Source organism: Myotis yumanensis, unplaced genomic scaffold, assembly GCF_028538775.1.
Source record: "Myotis yumanensis isolate MYYU_CA2020_CCGP unplaced genomic scaffold, mMyoYum1.0.hap1 SCAF_12, whole genome shotgun sequence".
Taxonomy (NCBI): Eukaryota; Metazoa; Chordata; class Mammalia; order Chiroptera; family Vespertilionidae; genus Myotis; species Myotis yumanensis.
In genome coordinates, this window is record NW_027223763.1 from 810,388 (window position 1) to 838,060 (window position 27,673).

Consider the following 27,673-nt stretch of genomic DNA (forward strand, 5'->3'; position numbering starts at 1 on the left):
TCTGTGCGCTGTGGACAAGGAGGGCCACAGCCCCCACCTGCCCACCAAGCTACATAGAGATGCTGTTGGTGCTTACGAGCTGTTGTGCGCTGGCTGCCCTCCCTCACGGTGAGCTGCCCTGAAGGTGTCCCTGGCAGGGGCTCCCGCTGCTCCCCTTACCTGCTCTCCTCTCCAGGACGGTGGGGGCAGCCTGAGACTTCCTGGCCTGAGACAGTATGGGAGGGGTCCCTCTGGGAAGAGCAGGACCCCCGACTCGGGGCCCGGCAGGCTACCAGTCTACCCAAGAGCCAGGCTGCTTGCTGAGCTGAGAAACTGGCAGAGCTGGGGGCCAGACTCCCTGAACTACCATCTTGAGGTGAGGTCAGCTGCACAGCCACTAGGAGGGCCCAGAGGACCACCTGGTCAGGGCCTGGCCCCCTGACCCCAGCCCCTGCCCACAGACCCGCAAGCCGGCCCAGGCCCATGCAGGCCAAGCCACAGCCACCGGACCCCCCTGGTGAGGGCCTGTCCTGTTGCAGTAGCTTGGCCATCGGGGTATCAGCCTGCCCTCCTACCTAGGGGAGCCCCATGGCGGACCGCACCAGCGGTTCCCATGGGGCCCATAAACCCTTCTGCAGGGAGGCCAGGGCCCAGGGAGTCCTAGTGCATTCACCTGTGGCCTCTTGGGGTGAACCAGCTGGCGGTTGAGTTGAGTCCCAGCCCCCCCCCCCCCCCCAGGGAACCAGTTGTTGTTGGGCCTGACCAGCTTGGCCAAGGGGCAACAGTGAGCTGTGGGAGCCCTGGCGTTGGGAGCTTGGCCCAGGGTGGGGGGACCGGGAGCCCCACCCATAGCTGCCCCACCAGCAAACCCGAGTGCTCAAGCTCAAAGCCAGAGGCTGGAGGGCAGGAAGGCTGGGCTGAGGTAGGGCTTCCTGGGGAGGAAGCGGGAAGGGCGCACGAGCATGAGCGTGAGCGTGCTGGGCCGCAGGAAGGGGTGCCTCGCAGAGCGAAGCTTGGGGACCAAGGCATGTGCAGAGGACGAGGTGGGGACTGGGCTGGGGGGATGGAGGCTCACCAGAAGGGGTTGGAGGGACTGCAGGTGCTGGGTCAGGGCCCAGCCTGCTTAGCAACAGGGAACCCAGCGAGGGGCAGAGCAGGCAGTGCCCGCCGGCCCTGTGAGCATCTGCCCTGTGAGCGTCTGGCATCGCAGGACTCACAGCCTCGGCCTCGGCCAGAGGGCCTACCACCTCGGGGTCGATGCCCGTGGTGACGAGAGGACAGCCCTCCCGTGCCCACTCCCACTGCCAGCCCCGGTCTGTGGCACGCCCACCGGGAGCACAGGCAGGGCCAGGGCGGCGTGCACCTGGCGGGACCTGGGACGGGAGCTTCGGGTGGCTGTGCTCCGTTTCCTGCAGCAGCAGCATTCTGTAGGCCACCAAGCAGAATCGACGGGGTGTCCCCTCACCAACCAGGGTCGGTTCAGGAACAGGAAAGGGCGCAATGGGGTGAGTGCGGGCGAGGCGAGCACGCGGAACAGGAGAGAGAAAAGTCCCTGTGGAGGGCGTGGAAGTCAGGGCTGCGCCCTGTTGTAATGCTCGTTCCGGGGAGAGGGGGCTCGCACACGCCATGGAGAGGACCCCCATCTGCAGGTGGTTTCTCGGAGCAGATGAAGAGGGCGGGGCGGGAAGAGCCCTGTGGTGTTTGACCCCGTCACCAGGAATCGGGGAGGAGGTTGGCTGGGGGCTGCGGGTGCCTGAAGCGCTTATGTTTGTAACAGTCCCTTTTCCAGTGTCTGGGCTCTTTGCTGTCATAGTAGAAGCTCGGGTTTTGGATAGGGGCCTTCACTGGCTGGACCGGAAAGGAGGAACTTTAACAGATTTTTCTTTCAGGTGCCTCATCCTGGATGAGAGCAAGCCACTTGCCAAATTAAATCTGTAGTGGACATGGTTCCCCACTCTATGCTGGTCTTTTTATTTTATTTTATTAAATACACTTTTATTTTTTATTTTATTTTATTTTTTTTAATATATTTTATTGATTTTTTACAGAGAGAAAGGGAGAGAGATAGAGAGTCAGAAACATCGATGAGAGAGAAACATCGATCAGCCGCCTCCTGCACATCCCCTACTGGGGATGTGCTCGCAACCCAGGTACATGCCCTTGACCGGAATCGAACCTGGGACCCCTCAGTCCGCAGGCCGACGCTCTATCCACTGAGCCAAACCGGTTTCGGCTAAATACACTTTTATTGATGTCAGAGAGGGAGAGACATTGATCAGCTGCTTCCTGCACGCCCCCTACTGGGGATCAAGCCCAAACCCTGGGCATGTGCCTTTGATCTGAATTGAACCCAGGATCCTTCAGTCCACACACTGATGGTGCTCTATCCACTAGGCCAAACCAGCCAGGGCCAGAATTTTCTTAAAAACCATATGAAGTCAGCCCTAGTGGATAGAGCATCAGACCTCGGACTGAAGGGTGCTGGGTTCAATTCAGGTCAAGGGCTCATATCTTGGTTGCAGGCTCCATCCCCCCCCCCACCCTGGTCAGGGCACATGCGGGAAGCAACCAATTGATGGGTCTCTCTCACTGATGTTTCTCTCTCTCCCCTCCCCTCCCTTCCACTCTGTAAAATTTAATGGAAAATTATCCTCAGGTGAGGATTAACAAACAAACAGAACAAAAACAGCCCTAGCCAGTTTGGCTCAGTGGCTAGAGCGACGGCCTGTGTACTCAAGGGTCCCAGGTTCGATTCCGATCAAGGGTTGCAGGCACATCCCCAGTAGGGGGTGTGCAGGAGGCAGCTGATCGATGTTTCTCTCTCATCGATGTTTCTAACTCTCTACCCCTCTCCCTTCCTCTGTAAAAAAAAAAAAAAGAAAACAAAAAAACACCCACAGCTGAGGTCGATGATAACAGTCCCGCACAGGTTCCTGGGGCTCCGGCTGCAAGTCAGACGTGAGCTCCGACCCACAGGCTCCGGGAAAGGCCGCTGGGCTTGCTCCCGGAGGTCTCAGCCAGGCCTCTAGGATTTACCAACAACGTGTTTAAACCCGGGCACGTGCCCTGCCTGGGAGTCAGAGTGGCAGGGGATGGTGCGCAACCAACCGTCACGCCAGCCGGACACGGTTGGTTTTTCTCAATCCCTTTCCGGATGGTTACATCACGTCTCCTCCGATGCCCAGCACGTCTTCACCGGCTGGCACAGACCAGGAACCCCGGCTGGTGGGTCGGAATGTCCATGTCAGACTCTTCAGCAAGTCTGGGAGGCTCCTCGGGCACCTTGGGGATTCCCGGAGACGGTTGGCCATTTGGCGCCAGTGCAGGGGGCGTAGGAAATCACAGGCCGGTGGGGACCCTCGGAGGGCGTGACTTTAAGTTCGGAGAATGTCGCCAGAGGCAGGAGGTGAGGAAGCAGGTAGAGGAAGGTCAGCTGGTGCAGGAGACGGCGCTGGGGACGAAGGGCCCGAGGGCTCAGAGCTGGTCCCTGAGACAGTGGAGTGAGGGTGAGGGGCAAGGCAGTGCTGCGCTGGAGCCACCCCCTCCTTAAAAACAGCAACACATGTCAATAGTAACTTCATTTTTTTTTAAAGTGTGTTTTTAAAAAAATATATTTTTATTGATTTCAGAGAGGGAGAGGGAGAGAGAGAGAGAAACATCAATGATGAGAGAGAATCACTGATTGGCCGCCTCCTGCATGCCCCCCACTGGGGATGGAGTCTGCAATCCTGGCAAGTGCCCTTGACCGGAAACGAACCCGAGACCCTTCAGTCCACAGGCCAATGCTCTATCCACTGAGCCAAACCAGCCAGGGCAGGGACTTCATTTTTAAAAAATCTGTATTGTTGAAAGCATTATGTACGTCCCCTTTTCTCCATTGACCCTTTCTAGACCCCCCTCACCACTCACCTCAAGCCTTCACCACCCTATTGTCTGTTTCCAGGCCCCCCCCTTTAAAAGCTCAACTGCCCCTGTTAATGCTAAGACTTTATTTTGTAAAGAGGCAACTTCAGATTCTAGGTAATGTTTGTAAGCCTCAAACTACCGCTGGAAATGGGCATCCCTCTCATCTTTGCCAGTTTCAGCGCCCTTATTGTCCTCTTCGCTTTTAAGAAAGTAAGTTGGACTCCGGCCGATGTGGCTCAGTTGGTTGGAGGTTGTCCTGAGTGCTGGACAGGTTCCATTCGCAGTCAGGGCACATACCCAGGTGTGGGTTCCGTCCCCAGTTGGGGAAGCAGCCAATTGATGTTTCTTTGCCGAAGGCCGGTCCATCCTTGTTGCTTGACACAGTCACTGCAGGGAAGAAACATCTGCACAACAGGTTTCAAGGGACCTGGCATACTGTTCTTAATATGTTTGCTCCCCTTCTTAGCGCTATGTGTTATAAACAGAGCCACCTCCCCAAGAAAGGTTGTTTCCCCAGGTGGGTATTTTTCCCTGGAGTTAGGGATTAACAGGACTAAGGAAGGGAATAAATCAGTAAAACCCCTTAACTAAGTGCCAGGCGGGTAGTTAATCACTTTAACTACGAACAATCACGCTTAAGCTACATAATCTTTTTTTTTTTTAATATATTTTATTGATTTTTTACAGAGAGGAAGAGAGAGAGATAGAGAGTTAGAAACATCGATGAGAGAGAAACATCGATCAGCTGCCTCCTGCACATCTCCTACTGGGGATGTGCCCGAAACCCAGGTACATGCCCTTGACCGGAATCGAACCCAGGACCTTTCAGTCCGCAGGCCGACGCTCTGTCCACTGAGCCAAACCGGTTTCGGCAAGCTACATAATCTTTACTTAAGACAATCTCCTTCAGTTACTTCCTTGTAGCTTAACAGAACAGTAGAGTAGTGACCTTGGAATGGAGATAACAAATTAGCCCTAACCTTTGGAATAGAATGGATAGGATTAAACTCAACAGAACTAGATGGAGATGGGATTTTTGGCAAAGATCAGATAAGAAACTATGGACATGAAACAAGGAACTGTAGGTCAAGGCAGGACCCGAAACATACCATGATGTGACTATAGAGGCATGCTTATAGGATCAAATGGTATAAATACAGATGTAACAGGAGAATAAAGAGAGAAGCTGGCTATGCTGGTCATCTGAACGCTGTCCCCGTGTCATTCCTTCTTCGCCGACTCCGTCCACACCTTTGGGAACCCCTGGACCTGCTGGGGCTGGACCCCAACATTTCTCTCCCCCCTTCCTCTTTGTAGAAGCAATTAAAGAAAAAAAAAAGTTTGGGAATCTCCAAGGTTCCCCACAGTGGCCACTGCATTCTGAATTGTTTTTGGTCAGATCTGTCCATTTAATGAAACATGCCCCTGAAGCGTGGCCTCATCTTTCAAACCTGAGTTCCTGGAGGAGGCGCGGCCATAAAATACTTAAATAACTGAGACCCCACTTTTCGGAGACTTCTCCAGAGCGAGGGCCAAAGGTCAGATTCCAGGCGGCCTGGTCACGGGGGGTGGGGTGGGGGGGTGGGGGGGGTGGGGGTGGAAGGTTGCGGGGCGGGGGGCGCAGGCCCAAGGCAGAGCAGCCCGTGCGGAGGCGGCCTGCTGTCCGGGGAGCCGGGCCAACCGCTGGACGCTTTCAGCAAGACAGTCCGGCCCGGGGCCGAAACGAAGGCTCGCGGGGTTCAGCACGGACACCCCCTATTCCCAAAGCTCGGGCCAAGGCTACCTGTCTCCCAACAGCCTGACCCCCAAGGCAACGGGGTGACTGTGGGATCGAGCGATCGGGGCAGACAGACGAGCAGGGGCTTCAGCAAGAAGCGGCGACCGGTTCCGGAGGGGAGCCCGGGAGCCCCGACAGCGGGAGCGGGGCCCCAGGGAGGCCCGCGCCGGGAGCCGGCGGAGCCCGCGCCGGTGGGACGGACCGGAAGCGGAAGTTGGGGAAGGGCTGGGGCGACACAGGAGCTGACGCGCCCCTAGGGCTCTCGCGATGACGCCACCCGCGAGCTCCTCCCACAGGCTCCCCGATTCCGTCTAGGTCTCTGCGCTTAATGAGATCCTTTCTCAGCGTCCCGAGGCTGCTGTTAGGGCGGCAACAGGACTCTTCATAATAAAAAATATATCCGGCAAAAATGTCAGTCTGCGGTTCATAGGAACGCCTCCTCCCCCCCCCCCGCCCCCGCCCCCTGCCGCGGTGCCCCGCCCGCCGCGCCCTCCACACCCCCCCACCCCGCCCCGCAGGTGGTTCCGGGCCCAGGCGGGAGGACTAGGCCGGGGCGGGCGGCAACCCCGTGGGCCGACACCGCGGCGGGGCGGGGGAAGCGGCGGCCGGAGGAAGGCGGGGCCACGGCAAGTGGGCGGGGTCGGTGGGCGGGGACATGAAAAGTGGACGGGGCGGGGCCGGGGCCTAACCGCGGTCCGCGCAGCCGCTCAGCCGGGCCGGCTCCTCTCCTAGGAACCTCCGCGCGGCGCAGGCGTTTCCGGCCGGGCCGGTTAGCCCGGGACCCGCGGTGCGGGGCGGAAGGGGGTGGTTTTGGGCCAAGCGGCGCCGCGCTGCGGGAGGGACCTGCGGAGCTGGAGGGCGCCGGGGAGAGGAGCTCAGGCGGCCCCCGCGGCCCGAGCGAACGGGCTGCCGGGGGGCCTGCGGCGGCCGCGGCGGCGCCGGCGGAGCGCGGTGGGGATGGGGCGCCGAGCCGGCCTGGGACCGGGGCCTCGGCCCTGTTCGCGGGGCTGCAGGACCTGGGCGTGGCCAATGGCGAGGACCTGAAGGAGACGCTCACCAACTGCACGGAACCGCTCAAGGCCATCGAGCAGTTCCAGGTGGGTGGGCGCGGGGGCCGGGCGGGGGCGCGGGGGCCGGGCCGTGGGCGCGGGGGCGGGCCGTGGGCGCGGGGGGCGGGCCGTGGGCGCGGGGGCCGGGCCGTGGGCGCGGGGGGCGGGCCGTGGGCGCGGGGGCCGGGCCGTGGGGGCGGGGGGCGGGCCGTGGGCGCGGGGGCCGGGCCGTGGGCGCGGGGGGCGGGCCGTGGGCGCGGGGGCCGGGCCGTGGGCGCGGGGGCCGGGCCGTGGGCGCGGGGGGCGGGCCGTGGGCGCGGGGGCCGGGCCGTGGGCGCGGGGGGCGGGCCGTGGGCGCGGGGGCCGGGCCGTGGGCGCGGGGGCCGGGCCGTGGGCGCGGGGGCCGGGCCGTGGGGGCGGGGGGGCGGGCCGTGGGGGCGGGGGGCGGGCCGTGGGGGCGGGGGCCGGGCCGTGGGCGCGGGGGCCGGGCCGTGGGCGCGGGGGCCGGGCCGTGGGGGCGGGGGGCGGGCCGTGGGGGCGGGGGGCGGGCCGTGGGCGCGGGGGCCGGGCGGGGGCGCGGGGGCCGGGCCCTGGGGGCGGGGCCGCGTGGGAAGGGGGCGGGTTTTGCTTCCTTTGCTCCGTCCCCGGGGCGGAGGGACCAGGTGCCCCGAGCCAGTGCCCACGGACGGACGTCTGGGCGGCTTTGTCGTTAAAACCAGCGCCGCTGGGAACACCCTCGCCGCTGCCTCCCGTCGCCTCGGCGGCGCGTCCGGGGGCCTGGCCAGACGCGGCCGCCCCGGTGCTTTCTGTGTTGCCTCCGAGTGAGCAGAATCGACCCCGCGCCGACCCTCTGCTTCCCCAGACAGAGAACGGCGTGCTGCTGCCCTCCCTGCAGTCGGCCCTGCCCTTCCTGGACCTGCACGGGACGCCGCGCCTGGAGTTCCACCAGTCGGTGTTCGACGAGCTGCGGGAGAAGCTGCTGGAGCGCGTGTCGGCCATCGCCGCGGAGGGGAAGGCGGAGGAGAGGTGGGCGCAGGCGGCAGTGCAGCCCCCTGTGAGGGGACGGCCCGCAGCACTTACTGTCCCCTCGGTTACGCGTCCCCCTCGGAGAAGGGCCTCCCCCCCACCCCGGGTCCCGCCTGTGGATGCTGTGCCTTCAGCCGACTGGTTCCTGCGCCGCGTCTCAGGCCCCCGCGTCTCCCAGGTACAAGAAGCTGGAAGACCTGCTGGAGAAGAGCTTTTCGCTGGTGAAGATGCCGTCGCTGCAGCCGGTGGTGATGTGCGTCATGAAACACCTGCCCAAGGTGAGGGCCAGAGGTCAGCACAGCAGCCCGGCCGCCCGGGAGGTTCCCTGAGCCGCCTGCCCCGCGGGCGTGTCCCTGGGACTGTGTCCTCTGGGCTGGCTTCTCCCGGCGGCGGCGGCGGCGGCGGCGGCGGCGGGCCACCCGGGCCACCCGAGCCCCGAGCTGGGGGCGTGGGCCCCTCTCTGGGAAAGGCTGTGTGCACTGAGCATGGCTGCCTGCACCTGTGGGGCTGGGTTTGAGGTGTCTCTGCCAGGGGGTGTGGTGCTGAAGCCTATTGATCTATCTGGTTTTTTTAAAACATTTTTATTGATTTCAGAGTAGAAAGAAGAGGGAGAGAAAGATAGAAAAGCAATGATGAGAGAGAATCATTGATGGGCTGCCTCCTGCACATCCCCCACTGGGGGTTGAGCCCGTAACCCGGGCATGTGCCCCGACTGGGAATTGAACCGTGACCCCCTGGTTCATAGGTTGATGCTCAAGCCCTGAGCCGCGCCGGCCGGGCCCCATCGACCTGTCTGGAAGCAGACGCTGGGGCCCCGGCGCTGCTCACGGGCGCCTGTGTGGTCCCGCAGGTCCCTGAGAAGAAGCTGAAGCTGGTCATGGCCGACAAGGAGCTGTACCGGGCCTGCGCCGTGGAGGTGAAGCGGCAGATCTGGCAGGACAACCAGGCGCTCTTTGGCGACGAGGTGTCCCCGCTGCTGAAGCAGTACATCCTGGAGAAGGAGCGCGCCCTCTTCAGCACGGAGCTGTCCGTCCTGCACAACTTCTTCAGTCCTTCCCCCCGGACGCGGCGCCAGGGAGCGGTGAGGCGGGCCGGGTGGGGTGGGGTGACTGCGGTCCCGCTCCCCAACGTTCCCCAGTGTGTGGGTGGTTTGCTCCTGGGAGTGGGCTTCACCTGTGACGGGTCCCGGGGCGGCTTCCCTGCCCAAGGCGGACTGTCGGGTGTCAGGGCCTGGACTCTGCCCCGTGGCCAGTCTGTCCACTCGGCTCAGCGTGTCCTCTCTCAGCTCTGGGATGCTTTCTGTTTTATGTCGGACTCATTAGCTGCTTTGACAGACATTTCTCGAGTGCCGACTGCCTGCCATAGGTGCCTGGACCCTTCAGCAACCCTGGGGTTTGGGGGCGCTTGCGTGGGGCACTCGAGGTCTCATGGGGGGGCTGACACTACGCAGTAAATGTCATGTGTTGGTCACCGAGGGCTGGGCGGGTGGCGAGGGCGGGAGGATGGGAAGTGGCAGGGGAGCCGGGGAGGTGTGAGCAGGGCCTGGCCGAGGGCCGGCTGGGCTTGCTGAGGGCGATGGAGGCCGTGTGGGCTCCCAGGGCCCGCGGGGGAGCGGGGGAGGGTTGGAGGCTGGCAGCCACGTGGAGACGGGCCTTTCCTGTGAGGTGGGGTCGCTAAGGTGCCCGACTGGGTTCCAGGCGGGAGGCCCGTGTGGGGACCGGTGGCCCGAGGCGGGCAGAGTGGCGCTTGGTGTCCGGCGTTCTCTCACGCCCGCTTTCACCTGGAGTTTGTGTGTTTGGTGGGAGTTAGGGTGTGGCCTGATGTTCCTCCCAAACACCTGGCCGGTGGGCACACTGCTTCCTGCCGCGGGAGGGTCTGCGCCGTCCTCTGCCTCCCGCTCGTCCTGGGATAGCTGGGCCTTGGGCTGTGTCTGCCGCCGTCTCCCGCCCTTCCTCCTCGCTCCCCTCCACGCCAGGCCCCTCCTGCACGTCCTGCGGCCCCGTGGCCCTCGGGGTGGGGCTCAGCCACGAGCGCCCTGGGGTGTGCCTCGCGGTCCTGGCTGTGGCCCAGGTTGTGCCCCCTTTTCAAGGTGAGGCTGGCGGACCCGGGTCAGGGCTGGCACGTGGCATTGGAGGGGCCCAGTACGTGGGTGCAGGGACTCGGGTCGTGGCCAAGGGCCTGAGAGGACAGCAGCAAAGCTCACCCATCCTCATTGGGGGGCCGTCTCCTCACGTCACTGTCTGGGTGGTCGGGGCCGGACCTGGGGCCTTGGGTGGAGCTGAGGTCACAGGCCGGTGGCCTTCCAGGGACCCTGTGGGCCTGGCATGGGCTTCACCTCCTTACAAACCAGAAACACTGCCACCAACACAGGCCAGGGTCCTGTGAGAGGAGACTTTCAGCCCAAAGTAGGAGGGGCGCGTGGCCCTTCCTTTCGCCATGGCCCTGTGTGACGCCGTGGCCCCGCGTGACGCTGTGGCCCCGCGTGTGTGACTCCGTGGCCCTGTGTGACTCCGTGGCCCTGTGTGTGTGACTCCGTGGCCCTGTGGCCCTGTGTGGCCCCGTGGCCCTGTGTGATGCTGGGATCGTATGGTGCCGGTGGGTGTTTCTCAGCATCTAGAAGGGTTCAGGAATCTGGAGAAGGGCTGCCTGTAAATTACTAGAGTCCAGAGATGAAACGTAATTTTGGAAGGCATTTTGGGGAGCCAGAGAAGACTTAGCTAAAGGAACCAAGTTCTCCTGTCTCTCTGGACCCTTGATTTTCATTGACACAGATTGTCCTAAAGCAGATACACATCAAAGACAAGGTTCAGCATACAGAGGTGTTGTCAGATTAGAAGAATTTGCCTACGGCTGTTCAGGTGTTTGGCCAGTAGGAGGCAATAACACGTAGACTAAGATGCCCTCAGCTGTCCCAGCAAGCAATCACCTATGCATCCTTCTCAGGTTTGGGGAAATGCTCTCAGCCATTCCCAGAGGATTCAGCCCTGCTGCGTGTGACCTGCTGGCTTCGCTTCCGGCCGTGCGGGCTGCCGGGCGTGTGTGACGCCGGCCGGGTCTCTCTGGCAGGTGGTGCAGAAGCTGACGCAGATGGTGGGGAAGAACGTGAAGCTGTACGACATGGTGCTGCAGTTCCTGCGGACCCTGTTCCTGCGCACGCGGAACGTGCACTACTGCACGCTGCGCGCCGAGCTGCTCATGTCCCTGCACGACCTGGACGTGGGCGACATCTGCTCGGTGGACCCGTGCCACAAGGTGCCCGCCCACCGGCCCTCCCGCTGGTCCCCTCCCCAGTGGCTGCCCGGTCCTGTACCTGGGCTCGGACTGCCCCCCCCCGCCACCACCACCGAGTCTGCGCAGCCCTGCTGCCTCCCCCCTGCCCGTTCCGTCACCCACCCTCACTCCCCCCGGGGCTGCGGGCGCCCCTCCTGATGCCTCTGCAGCCTCAGGCTTTCCGGGCCTGGGCCTCCCCTTGGGCCTCGGGCTGCTCTGGGACCCGGGCCCTGCACCCCCTCCTCCCCTCGGGTGCTGGGCAGCCGAGACGGTGTCACTTTGAGGCCCCACAGTGGGGCCTCCAGAGAGGGGGCCTTTAGAACAAACTCAGACATCATCTCCCACACCCGGGCAGGTGGGCGGGACCCAGTCCTGTTTGCCTCTGTGTCCTGCTCCTGGGACAGGTCCTGGCCCCCAGCCGGGTCTTGGCGAGGTGACGCGGGGCCTGGGAGCGAGAGCCCAGGGCGAGCGGGGCCTCCTCACGCTCTGACCTGCTTCCCGCAGTTCACCTGGTGCCTGGACGCCTGCATCCGGGAGCGCTTCGTGGACAGCAAGCGGGCGCGGGAGCTGCAGGGGTTTCTCGACGGAGTGAAGAAGGGTCAGGAGCAAGTCCTGGGGTGAGGCTGGCCCTCTGTGGAGCCCCACCCCCGGGGCCTGTCTACAGCGTCCAGATGAGCACGCTCTGTCCGCGGTGGTGGACTACAGCGTGTCTAGGGGGCCCGGGCACCCCGTCCCACGGTGGAGACAGGACTGCGGGCTGGGCCCCGGGCGGGCTCTGTCCGCAGCCGTGGGCCTGCCGCCTGCTGGGGGGTGTGGGCCGCCTGTGATGTCTCTGGGACGTGGCTGAAAGGGAGTCAGGCTCAGGCCCCCAGAACTTTCTGACTCCTCAGTGTTCTAAGTTAGAGACAGGCTTCAAGCTGTGAGCCTCTGGGGAAGGAGAGCAGAGGGTGGGCTCCCTCCACGTGGAGGGCCGTCTCCCGGGCCAGAGGGAGGAGCCCGCCCGTGGCCGCCCTCCCTGGGCCCGCAGCTTCCACGAATGCTGCTCCTTGCAGGGACCTGTCCATGATCCTGTGTGACCCCTTCGCCATCAACACGCTGTCCCTGAGCACCGTCCGGCACCTGCAGGAGCTGGTCGGCCAGGAGACGCTGCCCAGGGTGAGTGCGCTGCGCTGGCCACAGGCGGCCTTAGGGTGTGGGGACCAGGGCAGCCAGCACCCCACTGAGCGACAAGGGAGCGGGGGAGAGGGAGGCGCCGGGAGCTGGCGCTGAGGCCTGTTCTCCGCAGGACAGCCCTGATCTGCTGCTGCTGCTCAGGCTGCTGGCGCTGGGCCAGGGGGCCTGGGACATGATCGACAGCCAGGTGTTCAAGGAGCCCAGGATGGTGAGGGGACTCGGGGGCTGGAGGCCGAGGGCAGGAGGGCGGGCGGTGGGCGGGGCTGTGCCCGGCTGAGCTCCCGGTCCCCCAGGAGGTGGAGCTCATCACCAAGTTCCTGCCGACGCTCATGTCCTTCGTGGTGGACGACTACGCCTTCAACGTGGACCAGAAGCTCCCGGCAGAGGAGAGGGCCCCGGCCGCCTACCCGAGCGCCCTTCCCGAGAGCTTCACCAGGTACCGCTGGGCTGGGCCCGGGAGGGAGGGCTTCCCCAGGGACTGCTGGGCTGGGGCCCGGGAGGGAGGGCTTCACCAGGTACCGCTGGGCTGGGCCCGGGAGGGAGGGCTTCACCCGGTACCACTGGGCTGGGCCCGGGAGGGAGGGCTTCACCAGGGACCACTGGGCTGGGCCCGGGAGGGAGGGCTTCACCAGGTACCGCTGGGCTGGGCCCGGGAGGGAGGGAGGGCTTCACCAGGTACCGCTGGGCTGGGCCCGGGAGTGAGGGCTTCACCAGGTACCGCTGGGCTGGGCCCGGGAGGGAGGGCTTCACCCGGTACCGCTGGGCTGGGCCCGGGAGGGAGGGCTTCCCCAGGGACCGCTGGGCTGGGCCCGGGAGGGAGGGCTTCACCCGGTACCGCTGGGCTGGGCCCGGGAGGGAGGGCTTCCCCAGGGACCGCTGGGCTGGGCCCGGGAGGGAGGGCTTCACCCGGTACCGCTGGGCTGGGCCCGGGAGGGAGGGCTTCCCCAGGGACCGCTGGGCTGGGCCCGGGAGGGAGGGAGGGAGGGCTTCACCCGGTACCGCTGGGCTGGGCCCGGGAGGGAGGGAGGGCTTCACCAGGGACCGCTGGGCTGGGCCCGGGAGGGAGGGCTTCACCAGGGACCGCTGGGCTGGGGCGCCGGGCCAGGGGGCTGGTGTAGGGTGCTCCTTGGGGTGGTGCTCAGGGGGGTGCTCCCGGCAGGTTCCTGCAGGAGCAGCGCATGGCCTGCGAGGTGGGGCTCTACTACGTGCTGCACATCACCAAGCAGAGGAACAAGAACGCGCTCCTCCGCCTGCTGCCCGGGCTCGGTGAGTGCGGGAGCCACCCTGCCGCTGTGACTGCCCCCCTGCCCCCTCCCTGCCCCGTGACTGCCCCGCCCCCTGCAGCCAGCTGGCTTCCCCCCAAGTGCACGTCTCCTGGAAGTTGTGGTAAAAAGCGAGGAGCTCTGCTCTCTGCTCTCAGATCCTCTGCCCACATCACCTGCTGTCAGAGTCCTTTCCAGGTGGTGGAAGGCACCTTAACCCTAAGGAAGGGGGTGTGGCTTCTCAGGTCCCCGACATCAGGGAGCCCCCAAAAGTGAGGAGGCTGCATCCCTGGGAGGATGGGTGGGGGTGGGTTGCGAGCAGGAAGAAGAGACCGTGGTCTGAGTGGACCCCTTCCAATGACCCTGAGCAAGCTCGGGCTGAGTCAGAGAGAAGGGGCTTCTGGGAGCATCGGCTTCCCACAGGGGGGGCAGGCCCATGGCCTCGCTGGCTCAGGGCTGGGTGTTTGACAGTGGACAGTCCACTGTACTAGGACCCCAGGCAGAGGGTGCCCCTGCCCAGGGGTTGCCCCTTGTCAGCCCAGCAAGGTGGGCGAGGGCGGGCTGACCCTGCTGTGCCTGCAGTGGAGACCTTCAGCGACCTGGCCTTCGGCGACATCTTCCTGCACCTGCTCACGGGGGAACCTGGCACTGCTGGCCGAGGAGTTTGCCCTGGAGGACTTCTGCAGCAGCCTCTTCGATGGCTTCCTGCTCACCGCCTCCCCAAGGTACGGCTGGGGGCGGGCGCCGCTGGGCAGGGTGAGTGCTGTGCAGGGCGGGTGCGGCTGCGCGGGGCGGGGGGACACGGGGGGCCGCAGCCCTGCAGCCACCCGCTGGCTCTCGCAGGAAGGAGAACGTGCAGCGGCACGTGCTGCGGCTCCTCCTCCACCTGCACCACCGTGTGGCGCCCACCAGGCTGCAGGCCCTGCAGAAGGTGCTGGAACCCAGCGGCCAGGTGGGTGCTGCCCCTGCCCCGCACCCTGGGGGGGCCCTGATCTCGCCCCGGGCCTGCCCACACCCTGTGCTCCCCACAGAGCGGCGAAGCGGTGAAGGAGCTCTACTCCCAGCTCAGCGAGAAGCTGGAGCAGCTGGACCACCGGAAGCCCAGCCCGGCCCCGGCCGCCGAGCCCCCGGCCCTGGAGCTGCCCCTCCCCGCCGTGCCCGCCCCGGCCGGCCTCTGACACGTCCCCGAGTCGCTGGGGAGTGGACGGCCCTGGGAGGACATGGCCTGGTCGGCCAGAGCCCTGGCCTGGGATCGTCGGGACCCGTGTCTCCTGGAGGCAGAGCGGTGCTCATGGGCGGGTGGTGGCTGAGCTGATACCCAGAGTGGTCCCCTGGGCAGGTGCCACCTCCACGCCTCAGCCCACCCTGACCTGACAGTCGTGTGCGTGGGCACGGACCGTTCCGGGCTGTGAGCTCTGCCTTGTGCGGTGTGCGCTGTGGGGCCTGCAGGCGCAGTGGGGGAGCCCCTGCTCGCCAGGGGGGCTGGGCGGCTGGCGTGGGGCACAGGTTAGCAGCGTTGCTGGTCAGCCTGGCCCTCTGAGGACTCCTGCGTGTTTAACAGCAGACAGTCCGCTGTACTGGGACCCCTGGGAGAGGGTGCCCCTGCCAGGCCCCACCTGCTGCCTCAGTTTACCCTGGGAGAGGTGTGCTCCTTGCTCAGGTGCACTCAGCAGGTGAGGGTCTGCGGTGACTCGTGTGTAAATAAAAGCATTTTGGTAAAAGCGGGTGCGCGTTTCTGTGCTGAGGGGTGGGGGTCGCTATAGCACCGAGTCCGACCTTGTCCGTCTCTGTGGGCCGCGTCGCCGGGAAGGTCTGGGCGTGGCTGGAGGCCACCAGATGAGACACTGCCCGCCCCCCCCCCCCCCCAGCAGTGACACGCCGAGGGTCCTGCTCCACGGAAGTCAGTGACCTTGACGGGTGCAGCTCTGCAGGGAGGGGCCAAGGACAGCAAAGGCATCATGGGGCAGGTCAGGGGCTTGCTGTGTGGGTTTTTAAGATGGAAGACATTCATGTTTGGCCCGGCCGGCGGGGCTCGGTGGTTGAGCATCAACCTATGGACCAGGAGGTCAGGGCTCGATTCCTGGTCAGGGCACAGGCCTGGGTTGCAGGCTGGATCCTCAGTGTGGGGTGTAGGAGGCAGCCGATCTGTGACTGTTATCACTTGTGTCTCTCTCCCTCTTCCTTTCTGCAATGAAAAAATATTAAAAGAAATACATGTTTGTACACTGATGGGAGGACCCAGTGGGAGAAGTGACCAGAGGGGGTGGGGCCAGGAGCAGGCAGGCCCTGTGGGCGCGGAAGCTCCGGGAGGCAGCTCTGTGGGGGCTGCTTCCATCTCTGGGAATCGGGGAGGTGGGCCCAGCTAAGGGAGGAGTCGGTGAGCAGACTGGACCCCTGGGTGCCCTGAGGCTTAAGGTTTTAAGGTCAAGATGGACAGACGGGTCCATGAAGCTGGGCTCCTCCAGCCCAGAGGAAGGAATGGGAGGCCCCGTCCATATGGGTGGATGGCACTGGGGACCCCTAGGTGGACGGGGGCCGAGGGGTGCCAGTGCAGGGAGCAGCCAGCTGAGCAGGTCAGCACCTTGGAGGCGGAGAGGACAGTGACCTGAGCGGGGAGCCGGGGCGGGGGGGGGAGAAAAGGAAATGAGCCCTGCTCTGGGGGCCCCACTGGGGTCAGGGAGGGGAAGGAAGGGCTGGGGGAGAACAGGGAGGGATGTGGGCTCCCCTCCCCCACGGGGCGCCCTGTAAGGGTCGGGTGCCAGATGTCCTGGGTGCTTGGTGTCTGTGGAGGCAGATGGAGGTGCAAGTGCCCCTGGGGTCCAGGTGGAGGCCATGCCCGGGGCCCGCAGGGCTAAGGGGAGTATGACCCAATGGTCAGGGGACCAGGACGAGCCAGCCAGGCCTCCCGCCTGGCGCCTCCGTCCAGCCCAAGTCCCGCCCTGGACACACCCCTGACTCACTTCCTTTGCGTAGAAGCGGAAATTTTCCCCGGCTTCCTCCGCGCTGGACACTCCCTGGGGACCCGCAGGTGCCTGCCCTCCGGCCTGAGCTGGCCCCAGGCCCCTGACCCGCCGACTCCCGGGAAGCGGCCTTTCCTGCTTCCTGAGTCGCAGCCTGTGTCTGGCGCAGGCAGGGGCTGCCCTGCGGGGCTGGGGTCCAGCAGGAGCCTGGCCTGACGAGCTGCAGGTATGGGGTGGTTTGGGGGCCAGGGGTTTGCACCCCGCCTCTCTCCAGCTATCTCCTCAGTGGCTCTTCCCTTCTCCTCCTGCTCCTGTCTTGCTGTCCGTCTCTCACCGCCTCTGGGGGCTCCCGGCCGCCCCTCCATCAGTGTTCACGGAGGGGTGTTGGGAGGATCTTGGGGGCGTGGGGCTGGGAGGCCTGGGCTCAGCCTGGGAACAGGGCTGGGGCTCAGTCTCAAAAGCAGAAGTTCCGGCCAGACCCACCCTCCCCCCCGAGTGTGTGGGGCGTTCCAACTCCCGGGGGTGCTCGGCCGGTGCTCCAGCGGCTGCTCCTGGTCCTCGGAGGGCCCTGGGCGCCGGGCAGTCGAGCGGCGGGCGGGGGCGGAGTCGGGCCGTGACCCATCTTCACCCCTAATCGGGCGCCCGGCCGCCCCGACTCCTCCTCCAGGAAGCCGGGGGGCTGCCGGATAAGCCTCCCGGAGTGGCGTCCCCTCCCCCACCCCCGGCCACTTCCTCTGGGCCCGGCTGTTTACGGGAGGACGCGAGGGATTTGCATGGGGCCCCCGCGGGGAGCTGCTTCCTGGTCCGAGGGGGCGACCCTTCGGCCCCGCGGGCGGGGAACAGGCCCGGGCCGCCCATGGGGTGAGCTCTCTCGGGGAAAGGGCCCCGGCGCCCGGTCACCGGGCGGAAGTCTGGAGACCCTCCCGTCTTCCTGTTGCAGAGAGGGCGACCTGCATGCGGAGCGCCGCCCCCGCGCCATGGACGGCGGCCAGCCCAGCGCGGAGCCCGGGGCTTCGGAGCCCGTGGCCGCGGCTCCTCGCGCCACCGGCCCGAGCGTGATCGCGCCGCTGCGAGCCGTGGTCCGCCTGCGCCGCCGCGTGTGCCTCCTGCGCAAGCGGCGCCCGCTGACGCCGGGCCCGGGGCTGGACTCGGGGCCCCCGGCGCCTCGCGCGGACGCGGACCAGCCGCAGTTCTTCACCTTCGACGGCCCCGCCGAGCTGGCCTCGAGGACGCCGCGCAAGAAGCGACGGCGCAGCCGGGTGGTGCTCTACCCCGACTCCTCCCGCCGGTGCCGGCCGCGCGCCGAGCGCCACAGCCGAGCGCAGAGCTGCCTGCTGCTGCTCGTGGCCATCGTGGGCTTCCAGGTGCTCAACGCCATCGAGAACCTGGACGACAACGCGCTGCGCTACGACCTGGACGGGCTGGAGAAGGCGCTGCAGCGCGCCGTGTTCGGCCAGCCGGCGGCCGTGGGGCGCCTCGTGGCGCTGCTGCGGGACTACCTGTCCACGCACGTGCACAGCCGCCCGCTGCTCCTGGCGCTGCACGGGCCCAGCGGCGTGGGCAAGAGCCACGTGGGCCGCCTGCTGGCGCGCCACTTCCGCGCGGTGCTGGAGGACAGCGCGCTGGTGGTGCAGTACCACGCGCGGCACCACTGCCCCTCGGCGCGCGCCCCCGCAGGCCTGTCGCGAGGAGCTGGCGCGCCACGTGGCCGACGTGGTGGCGCGGGCCGAGGCGGAGGAGAAGACGCCGCTCCTGGTGCTGGACGAGGTGGAGCTGATGCCGCCGGCGCTGCTGGACGAGCTGCACGGCCTCCTGCAGCCGCAGCGCCCGCACCGCTTCCACAACGCGGTCTACGTGCTGCTCAGCAGCGCGGGCGGCGCGGAGGTCACGCGCTTCGTGCTGCAGAACGCGTCCCGCACGCCGGCCCCGCACCCGGACCGCGCGCACCGGGCCCGCGCCGACGAGGAGCTGCGCGCCAGCCTGAAGGCGCTCCTGGTGCGCGGGCACCCGCTGTGGCAGGCGGCGGCCGTGGTGCCCTTCCTGCTGCTGGACAAGCAGGACGTGGTCAACTGTTTCCGGGACGAGATGGCCGGGGAGGGCTTCTTCCCCGAGCAGGCCCGCGCCGAGCTCCTGGCCGCGCAGCTCAGCTACTACCCGCGTCGCGGGCCGCGAGTTCGCCGTCACCGGCTGCAAGCAGGTGGTGGCCCGGGTGAACCTCCTGTAGCGCAGGCCGGGCCGCCGGCAGGAGCCCGAGACGTTGGGGGGCAGGTGGGGAGCGGACCCTGTGGTTTTCCCCGCGCCCGAGGCCCCTAATAAACCCAACTCCGCAGACCTCCAACCCGCCCCCCTCCGGTTCTTCATTCGGCCACAGCCCTCCGCGCCCACTGTGCGCCCACGGCGCCGGCGCCGGGAGACGGGCGGTGTGTCCCCATGACGCCGGGCAGATGGTCTCGGAGAGGGTGACGGCTCCCGGCCTCACACAGCCGGCTGGTTGCCTGTAGAGCCGTGTGGCCCGGCCCCGGGTGCTGCGGCGCCACCCCCCCCCCCCCCCCCACACACACGCCTGCCCACTCTGGGGACCCCTGGCCCCGAGCCCTCGCTGGCCTCGGGTACCCTGGGGGAAGCTGCATGTCAGGGTGGGTGGGTGTTTGACAGTGGACAGCAAGGTGGGCGATGCTCAGGCGGGTGTGTGTCCACGCGGCGAGCTGACCCAGTGGATGGCCCGGAGGCTGTGGAAGGCGGCACTCTCTGGGGGTGACAGGCAGGAGGTGGCCTAAGCGGGGCACCTGACCTCCGGGGGAGGCCTCTGAGCCCTGGCCCCGCCCCCAGCCCCGGGGGAGCCCACCCTGCGAGCAGGACCCTCCCCAGTCACCCGGCAGCACCCCCGCCCGCCCCCCTTACTGCTCTGGGGGGCGCCCAGGCCGGCTCAGTGCTGCCACCTGGTGGCCGGGCTGCAGGGGCGGGTCCCTCGTCTCCCCGCCGCCCTGACCGGGTTCACCGCCCACCCGAGAGGGACCCCTGGCCTCCGGGGAGACGGGCGTAGAGGACACGCATGACAACAGCCAGCCCCGGAGGGAGCCGTGGAGGGGGGGGCGCCGCCAAGGGGATGGGGAGGTGCTCGGTACCGGGAGCGGTTGTGCGCCCTCCCACCTCTGACCTCAGCCCGACCCCCACCCTGGTGTCCCTCCTGCTGCTGGGGGGGGGGGGGGGGGGCGGCTCTCTCTGGTCCCCGCCCATCTGCGGGCCTGGGCCCAGGTCTGGCCGAGGGGAGGGGATGGGATTATGTCCCACGCCCTGCGCAGAGGAAAGCCACTGGGGGGGTGGGTACCGGAGCGGGGGGCACGCAGACCCGGGGCTCAGGGCAGGAATGGGGTGGCTGCTCCCTGCGGCCTGGGCTCGGGGGCTGGGAGCCCCAGGACTGTGTCAGCCTCAGCTCTGTCCACCTCAAACCCCCTGGCTGGGCGGCTGGCGGAAGAGTCCACCCTCTGAGGCCAAACCTGGGACACAGGAGCCGACACTGCCCAGCCCCTGCCGTCCAGTCCCGTTGCTCAAGGTGTGTGCGTGCGCGTGACTGCGTGTTGGGCCTTTCAGTCCCACTCTTTCTGGGTGTCAGCGGCTCAGTCATGGTCTGTGTGCTTCCTGCTGGACTGGACTCCCCGTGCGGACAGCTGCTGCCCCTGCCCAGGCCGGCGTCCTGCTGGGGGAGGCCATCCGCCCGGGCTTCTCCCCAAGGCCCCGGCCCGGCCCCCTGCTCCCTGCTCAGGCTCCGCAACACGGCTCTGCTGTTCGGCTGGTTTTATTTTACTTTTAAAATGTTTTTATTGATTTCAGAGAGGAAGGGGGGGAGAGAGAGAGAGAGAAACATCCATGATGAGAGAGAATCATCCGTCGGCTGCCTCCTGCAGCCCCACACTGGGGATGGAGCCCGCAACCCGGGCCTGTGCCCCGACCGGGAATCGAGCCGTGACCTCCCGGTTTCCTGGGTCGAACGCTCGGCCGCTGGTTGGCACTGGGCCACGCTCCCGAACCGCGGTTCTCGTTCTGGAATGAACCCGCTTTGGGGGGGGAGCTGTCTGCTGCGCGTTGGCTCCAGGGCAGCGGCACTGCGTCGTCTCTGAGCCGCGCCTGCCCGGGGTCCGAGCGGCTCTCGTCCTGATGCCGGGCCGCCCTGAGCTCGGTTCCCCAGGGGCCGCGAGGGGAGGCTCAGCCGCCGCCGCTCCGTGTGGGGGTTGGTGATGGGCCGATTGTCTGGGGGACGCTCGGCCACGTGAGATCGCTCAGGGCGTGGGGGGCTGGTCCGGAGTCTGTGTCTCTCGGGTCCACACGTCTCCGTGTCGTTGTTGTTGGTCGATTCCAGGCAAGTCCTGACGTCTTCGAAATCCCCTCACTTTGTGCTTTATTTTCGGGACTATTTTGTCTTTTTTTTGTCCTTTTTCTTTCCAAACGAACGTTTAACATCATCTTGTCGCCCAGCCAGGCCATGTGGCTCCGTGGCTGAGCGTTGACCCCGAACCAGGAGGTGGTGGCTCGGTTCCTGGTCAGGGCACAGGCAGTGAGGGGAGCGATTCTCTCTCATCATCGACGTCCCTCTCCCTCCCCCTCCCCTCCCCCTCCTCCCTCCCCTCCCCCTCCCCCTTCCACCCCTCCCCCTCCTTTCACCCCTCCCCTCCCCTCCCCTCCCCCTCCCCCTCCCACCCCTCCCCCTCCTACCCCTCCCCCTCCTTCCACCCCTCCCCTCCTCCCACCCCTCCCCCTCCCCTCCCCTCCCCCTCCCCCTCCCCCTCCCCCTCCCTCGTCTGAAAAGAACTTCTACTGAGGAGATCATGCTGTCGACTGAGAAGCTACCGATGGAGACAATCCTGTGTGTTCAGCCAGATTTTTCCAGTGAAAACAACAGAAAGAAGAAAAAGAAGCTTCCTCCCCTCCCCCTCCTTCCCCTCCCCCTCCCCCTCCCTCTCCTCCCTTCCCTCCCCCTTCCTCCCCTCCCCCTCCCCCTTCCTCCCCTCCCCCTCCTTCCCCCTCCCCCTCCCCCTCCCCCAGAAGTTACTAATGTGTAACTACACGGGCGAATCTCACAGGCGTCATGGGAGGAGCTCGCCGCACACGCATGTTCTTCTAGACGCTCCTAGTGCAGGCACCGTCGCTGGGACGGAAGTCAGACCCGGGGCCGGGCGGCGGGGGGATGGGGGGGGCTGGGGGTGTCCTGTGTTGAGGGCGCCATTAGTTACGTGGCCGTAAACATCTTCGACACCGGCCGCACCCTCAGTGGCTGCGTTTTATGGTGGAAATTGACACAGTAAATGGGTTCTGAGAAATACACGCCATAAGCCCAACCGTCCTCCGGCCGCGATGACTGTGAGAGGCCTTGGCAGGAGCCTTTATGGACCCGGGCGGGGCCTTGAGAATTCAAAGTGCTGGTTACTGATTACCCCCCTGGGATAAGGGCGGGGAGGCGGCTGCTGGGGCGGCTCATCGCACACCCTCCGCCCTCCCCGCTCCTCGGGCACCGGCTCCGGCACTGCCCGGCCTGCTGGGCAGCAGGTGCCCAGATGCCGTGTTTGCGGTGGAGCCCAGGGTGGGGCCAAGCTGTGCCCATCGTGCGTCCGGGCACAATCCCAGGGCCAAAGGCCAGACCCGCCTGGGCTCCCTGGGGCTGCCGGGTGCCAGGGGTCAGGGTGGCCTGTGTGCCCAGCCAGTGAGCCGGGCACTGCCCCCTGGAGGGCTCAGTCTTTCAGTCGGCTGCTCCCTGCAGAGCAGGGTGGGGTCAGACACCCTTGCAAATACTGAGCAAGGTTTCAATTATCATTAGGGTCAGGGTCAGGGTCAGGGTCAGGGCTGGGTTAGGGTTATTGTTAGGGTTAGGGATAGGGATAGGGATAGGCTTAGGGTTAGGGTTAGGGTTAGGGTTAGGGTTAGGGATAAGGATAGGGTTAGGCTTAGGGTTAGGGTTAGGGTTAGGGTTAGGGTTAATGTTTGTTTTTTACATACACAGCAATGTCAGTTCTTAGAAAGTTCTTCCTATAATCCTCTGCTTTTGGAGTGCTTTGTGCATTATCATGGGGAAGAGTAAGGCGAAGCACACGGCCTGGAGAGCCTGGGTTTTGAATCCAATAGGGAGGCATGGACGACTACTCACCCCCCCTGCATCCGCCTGCCCTTCTCTCAGCCCATTTTCAGCTGCAGAATCTTGACCAAATCAGTGAAGGTTCATGTGCAGAGCCCTCCTTTTCATTGGATTGGGCAGCTCCTCACGGGGACTTACCACTCATTGTCAGTCCCTCCAACAGCAGACACCAGCTTCTCCCACTGAGGTTTCCTGAGTCACAGCTGCCCGGAGGAAGGCTTTCTCCCCACCTGGCAACAGCTCAGCCAATGAGAAGCCACTGCGTCCCCAGACCAGGCTCCTCTCAGGGACTCTCAGTTCCAGCCCCTCCCAACCCCCCTCATTTATAAAAGAGCTTCTCTGCTTTCGCCGCTGGGACAGGTGGGGCGTGGTTCACCATGAGCCTGCACATCCTGAATTATAATTCTTTTTCATTTTGGAATAAACCCATCTTGCTTAACAAATACCTATTTTTTAAAAATATATTTTTATTGATTTCAGAGCAAGGGAGAGGGAGCGATAGAAACATCGATGAGAGAATCATTGATCGGCTGCCTCCTGCACACCCCGCACTGGGGATCGGGCCCGAAACCCGGGCCTGTGCCCTTGGCCAGAATTGAACCTGGGACTCTTCAGTCTGCAGGTAGATGCTCCATCCACTGAGCCAAACCGGCGAGGGCAATACTTTTTTTTTTTAAACAACAGACTACACTTCCCAGCCTCCCGAGCAGAGCTCGGTCATGTGACAAATTCTAGCCCAGGGGATGCAGCAAGAGCAACTTCCAGGGAGTGTCCTGGAAGGAGAGGACGCTAGTGACCTGTCCCTGCTGCCTGCTGGTGGTTGGAACGTGGACTCGATGGCTGAATCTGAGTCGCTGTTTGAGCCGCAGGAACGACAGGCCCGCCCAGCGGAGCGGCCAGGCCACCTGCAGCAGCCGCTGAGAGACCCACCCACCGTAGCGCACACGGGCCTCTGCTAGTTCGCATTTCGTCGTCTCTCCGGGAAGCTGATGGAACATTTGGGCTTGGTTCCCTTGGGGTTCTGGCCACAGGGTATCAAGAGGACACCACAGGCCCCTGGGTGGGTTCTCCCCGTCGGGGATGCGTCACGGTAACCGGGGTCTGCAGGCTCCATCCGAGCGGGTGTGGCTTCGAGCCAGCGAGTTCCTCCACGCACACGCCCAGCACAGGCCCTTCCTGGGCAGGAGGGGGGGGTGATGGCCCGAAGCGCCTGCAGGTCCCATGCCCACCTCCCCCCGAGCCTTCCCCGCCCCGGGCCCCTCTGCTGCGGCCCCGGCTCCGTGCGGCAACCTGGTGGCACCCCATGGCGGGGCCTGACGGTTCCTGGGTGTCCTGAGGTGGGACACGCGGTGGCGAGTCCACGGAGCTGAGCGGATCCTGTCCCGCGGCCTGTCCACTCGTGGGCCCGGGGTGTGCTCTCTGCCCCGATCAACCCCAAAGGAGAAGGGCGGACGGTGCTGGGCTGTGTCCCAGGCCGTGGGTCTGGCTTCCTTTCGGGGCCTGCAGAGGCCGGGGCCACTGGGGGGTCCCCTCCCCTGCCCTTTCCTGAGTCAGGGGACGGTGCCGCCCCCAGGGCCCTCCCTGCCAGGGCCAGGCGGTGGGATGCTGCCTGCGGCCGCGATGCCAGCCCCTCGCCCGGCGCCTCCCAGCCCGGTCCCTTCCCTCCATGTCCCGGCCCCACACGTTGTCAGGTCAAGGCTGTCACTGTATTCATTTTTAAAATAGGTTTTTATCGGTTTCAGAGAGGAAGGAAGTAGGAGAGATGGAAACATCCATGAGAGAGAATCACCAATCGGCTGCCTCCTGCCCGCCCCCCACGGGGATGGAGCCCACAACCCGGGCCTGAGCCCTGAGCGGGACTCGAACCCTGAATCCCGTTCACAGGTCACCCTGAGCCCCGCGGGCCGGCCGGGCCGGACGGTCCCTTAGAAGACGGCCCGGCCCCCAGGTCACCCGGCGAGTTGGGCCCCTCCTGGCCTCGCCCCCTCCGCTCTCCCCTGGGCGCCCTCACCTCCCGGCCCGTCCGCTTAGAGGGGCCTCGGCTTGGCCACGCCCATCGGAGCGCTTTCGGGGCTCCCCGCCCCGCCCCTCGCGCCCCTCCGCCCCCCGCGAGCTCCTCCCGGCCGGCAAACCCAGACGCCCCCCGGCACCTGCCCGGAGGCCAGCGCTGGGCTCCAGGAAGCGGGGCGCAAGCTCCCGACCCGAACCATCGAAGGGGGTGCGGGGTGCGACCCGCGGGCGCTGTCGGCCGTGGGGCCCGCGGGTCCTGCAGCCTCGGACGCCGGGCCCCGGCGCAGTTCCTGCCGCGGCCACGAGGCGGCAGCACCGCCCAAGCCGCGCGGTCCTCGGGCAACGGAGGGGGGCGAGCTCCAGGGGGCGCGTCACCCCAAAGCCCCGCGCCCCCCGTGGACGCTGCTGCCACCCCCACTCGTGGAATTCCCGCCCGGGGTGTGGGGGGCGGGCCGGGGCCAGGAAGCAGGCTCGGGGCCCCCGCCCCCACCCCCTGTTGCTCCTCGGACGCCGGTGGGGGGGGGGTAGCAGTGAGGGTCCCCGTCTCCCGTGGGGCCCCTTCTCCACCCCCCACCGTCTCGCCAGCCTGGGGTCCTCAGGCGTCGCCTTTGGGGGCTCCCCCCACCGTCCAACCCCCCAGTCCTGGGGGCGCGCAGGGCTGTCCGACCCCCACCCACGCGGGGCGCACTCACGCCCCACACACAGCAGCGTCTGGTGGGCGCCCGGGGCGGGGGGGGGGAGGCGGATGGAGCCCGGGGTCCAGGCCGTGACCCCAGGACACAGATGATAGCCGGTCCCTGCGGCTCGCACCCACCCGCTCCGGGAAGGTGTCCGGGGCGCAGGCAGCCCCCCCTCACCCCCCCCGCCGGTTCTGAACACAGATGGGCCTTTGTGAACGCCGCCCCCCACCCGCTGCCCGGCCCTCACGGCGGGGCTCCTCCCGCTGCCCCCCCCCCGGGACCCCCCCCCTCCCGACACTGCAGACCCCCCCACACCCCCGGCCTCCCCACGCCGACTCCCCCGCCGGACCCGCCGGGCGCCCCTTGCCGGCCGCAGCCACAGCCCCAGCCCCCCAACCCCCCAACCCCCCAGGCCCCCCTCGTGCCCCGGCCCCGCCCCCTCATTAGCATGGCAGCTGCTGCCGGGCGGACGGGAGGAAAGGGCAGAGGCCTCCGCAGTGAATGGGCCGCGGCTTCGGAGCGGGCGACGGAAGAAAGACCGACAGACGGACAGACAGACGGGAGGACAGTCCGACCCGGAGCAGAATGGCCGCCGGGAGGGAGTGCGGGCGGCGCCCCGGGGTCCGCGTGGGCGGCGGGCGGTGCGGGAGGGCGGGGCCCCGAGACCGAGGCCCCTCCCCAGGGGGCGCTGGCCGTCCAGGCGGCTCCCCGACACCCCGCCCCCCCGCACCCTCTGGCTCAGGCTTTGTGCCCAGCACCGGCCTCAGTCCCCGGGCCTCTGTGGGCTCCCCGCGCCCCGGGCCTGTGTGCACCCCGTCTGTGCTGAGCTGAGCTGCCAGGCCCCGGGGGGATAGACCCCGAGGGCAGCCCCTCTGCCCCCCTAACCGTCTCCCTGGCTCCCGCCCTGGTCCCCCGAATCCTGCCTCCCTCCTCCCGGCTCCCACCTGCCGCCTGCGGACCGGCGTCCTGCCTCCGCTCCTTCCGAACCGAGTCCTTCCCGGTGCCGGGCGGCCAGGGGGCAGCTGGATGGCTCGCCGAGCTCTTGGCTGAAGCCGTGGGCTGGGCCCGTCCTCGTCCATCTGGTCTGTCTCCTTTCTCCACGGCGGCCACTCCAGGGCCCCCCCGGGTCTCCTGTGGCCGGGCTGGACCTCGTGCCCCCCACACCTGCAGACCCGGGGCCACTGCGCCTCCCGCACCTTGAGCACGGGCTCTTCGCTCCGCAGGCCCGGGAGGGGCAGGGACACAGCTCCGTGCGGCCCCCGAGGCCGGAGCGGGGCCTGCGCCGCCCCCTGACCACGTGGGGGGTGAACCTGGTTTAGGGGCCACTCCCGGGCTCTGCCGGTGAAAGGGCAGCCTGTCCTCGGCGCCCCTCGCTGCTGCGGGGACCTGTGGGGGGGGTCTGTGCACAGACAGGCCCTGGGCAGAGGCCTCGGGGAGCCCCATCTCCCCCAGCGGCAGCCACGTGCCTGAAAACCCTCCCAGCTCCCAGCGCCCCCCCCCCCCAGCCTTTCCACCAGGGAGACCCCAAGGAGAGGGCAGTCAGGGCCGTGCACACACCCCCCCCCCCCCCCAGGCTAAGGCCCAAACCAGCACTACCTTGGTCTTCAGATGGCGCCCCGACCGCTGTGGCCCAGCCCCCATGCCCATGGGCTGCCCACGGTGCCCAGGCCGACTTGTCTCCAGGGACCGCAACTTCCGGGTCCTGTGGCCACGCTCCCTGCCCCGCGGCCAGGACCCCTCCCCCAGGCTTATTTGCATCCAATAGTCCACTCACCGCTGCAGGTGGCGGGAGGGAGCTGGCCGCGGACAGGAAGGCCTGGAGGGTGACCGGGCAGGAGAGGGAGTGGCCGTGGCCCTGGGCGAGGGCCTGTGTCCGACCTGCTGACCAGGGAGCAGAGCCTTCAGTGCGGGGCCGGGAGCCGGCAGCGGGGGCTGCGTGTCCTCCCTCCGCCGGCCTGGCTCCCCCGGCACATCCTGCTGGTGGGCGGCCAGCCCTCCCCCAGGGGCCCCCAGCTCCGCTCAGCAGGTGCAGCAACAGTCACTGCTCCCCGAGACTCCAACACGCAGTCAGCTCGGGGCTGTGCTCTCCGGGGAGGGGCCGGCTCCAGGCCCGGCCTCCTGGAAGCCACCCTCGGGGTCAGAGAGAAGGGCCCCCCTTGTCAGGAGCGAGCAACCATGACGTTCCCCCAAATTTAGAAGATGCCCCTCTGTGCAGCAGCCGGAGGGTCCCCTCGACCTCACCTCTCAGGCTGGGGGTCAGGGGTCAGGGAAGAGCTCGGAGCAGAAGTTCTGGCGAGGAGGCCGCAGCGGCTCTGCAGGGAGCCGACCCACCCACGGCCCTGGCCCCTCCGGCGTCCTGCAGGGGGGCCGAGCCCGGAGCCTCCGTCCGGAGGTGGAAGCGAGCCGAGCACTGTGCAGCCGGACCCCAGGGCCCAGCCCAAGAAGCACCAACAACCC

At 66.5% G+C, this 27,673-nt stretch overlaps 2 protein-coding genes across 2 annotated transcripts; both read left to right on the forward strand.

Annotated features, from left to right (window-relative positions):
- The first annotated feature begins 3,366 nt into the window (after positions 1 to 3,366).
- Positions 3,367 to 14,714, forward strand: NELFB (negative elongation factor complex member B). Its single transcript, XM_070431032.1, is given in 15 exon segments — positions 3,367 to 3,385; positions 6,395 to 6,759; positions 7,574 to 7,737; positions 7,916 to 8,015; positions 8,588 to 8,818; positions 10,804 to 10,989; positions 11,512 to 11,624; positions 12,060 to 12,162; positions 12,293 to 12,388; positions 12,474 to 12,616; positions 13,340 to 13,446; positions 14,025 to 14,077; positions 14,079 to 14,167; positions 14,286 to 14,394; positions 14,474 to 14,714. Coding segments are annotated over 15 exon segments (2,025 nt in total). The 3' UTR covers positions 14,621 to 14,714.
- A 1,738-nt stretch (positions 14,715 to 16,452) lies between these two features.
- On the forward strand, positions 16,453 to 18,740 carry TOR4A (torsin family 4 member A). The gene is given in 4 exon segments (XM_070429976.1): positions 16,453 to 16,628; positions 17,343 to 18,072; positions 18,074 to 18,556; positions 18,558 to 18,740. Coding segments are annotated over 3 exon segments (1,245 nt in total). The 5' UTR covers positions 16,453 to 16,628; positions 17,343 to 17,379; the 3' UTR covers positions 18,627 to 18,740.
- Positions 18,741 to 27,673: the final 8,933 nt, after the last annotated feature.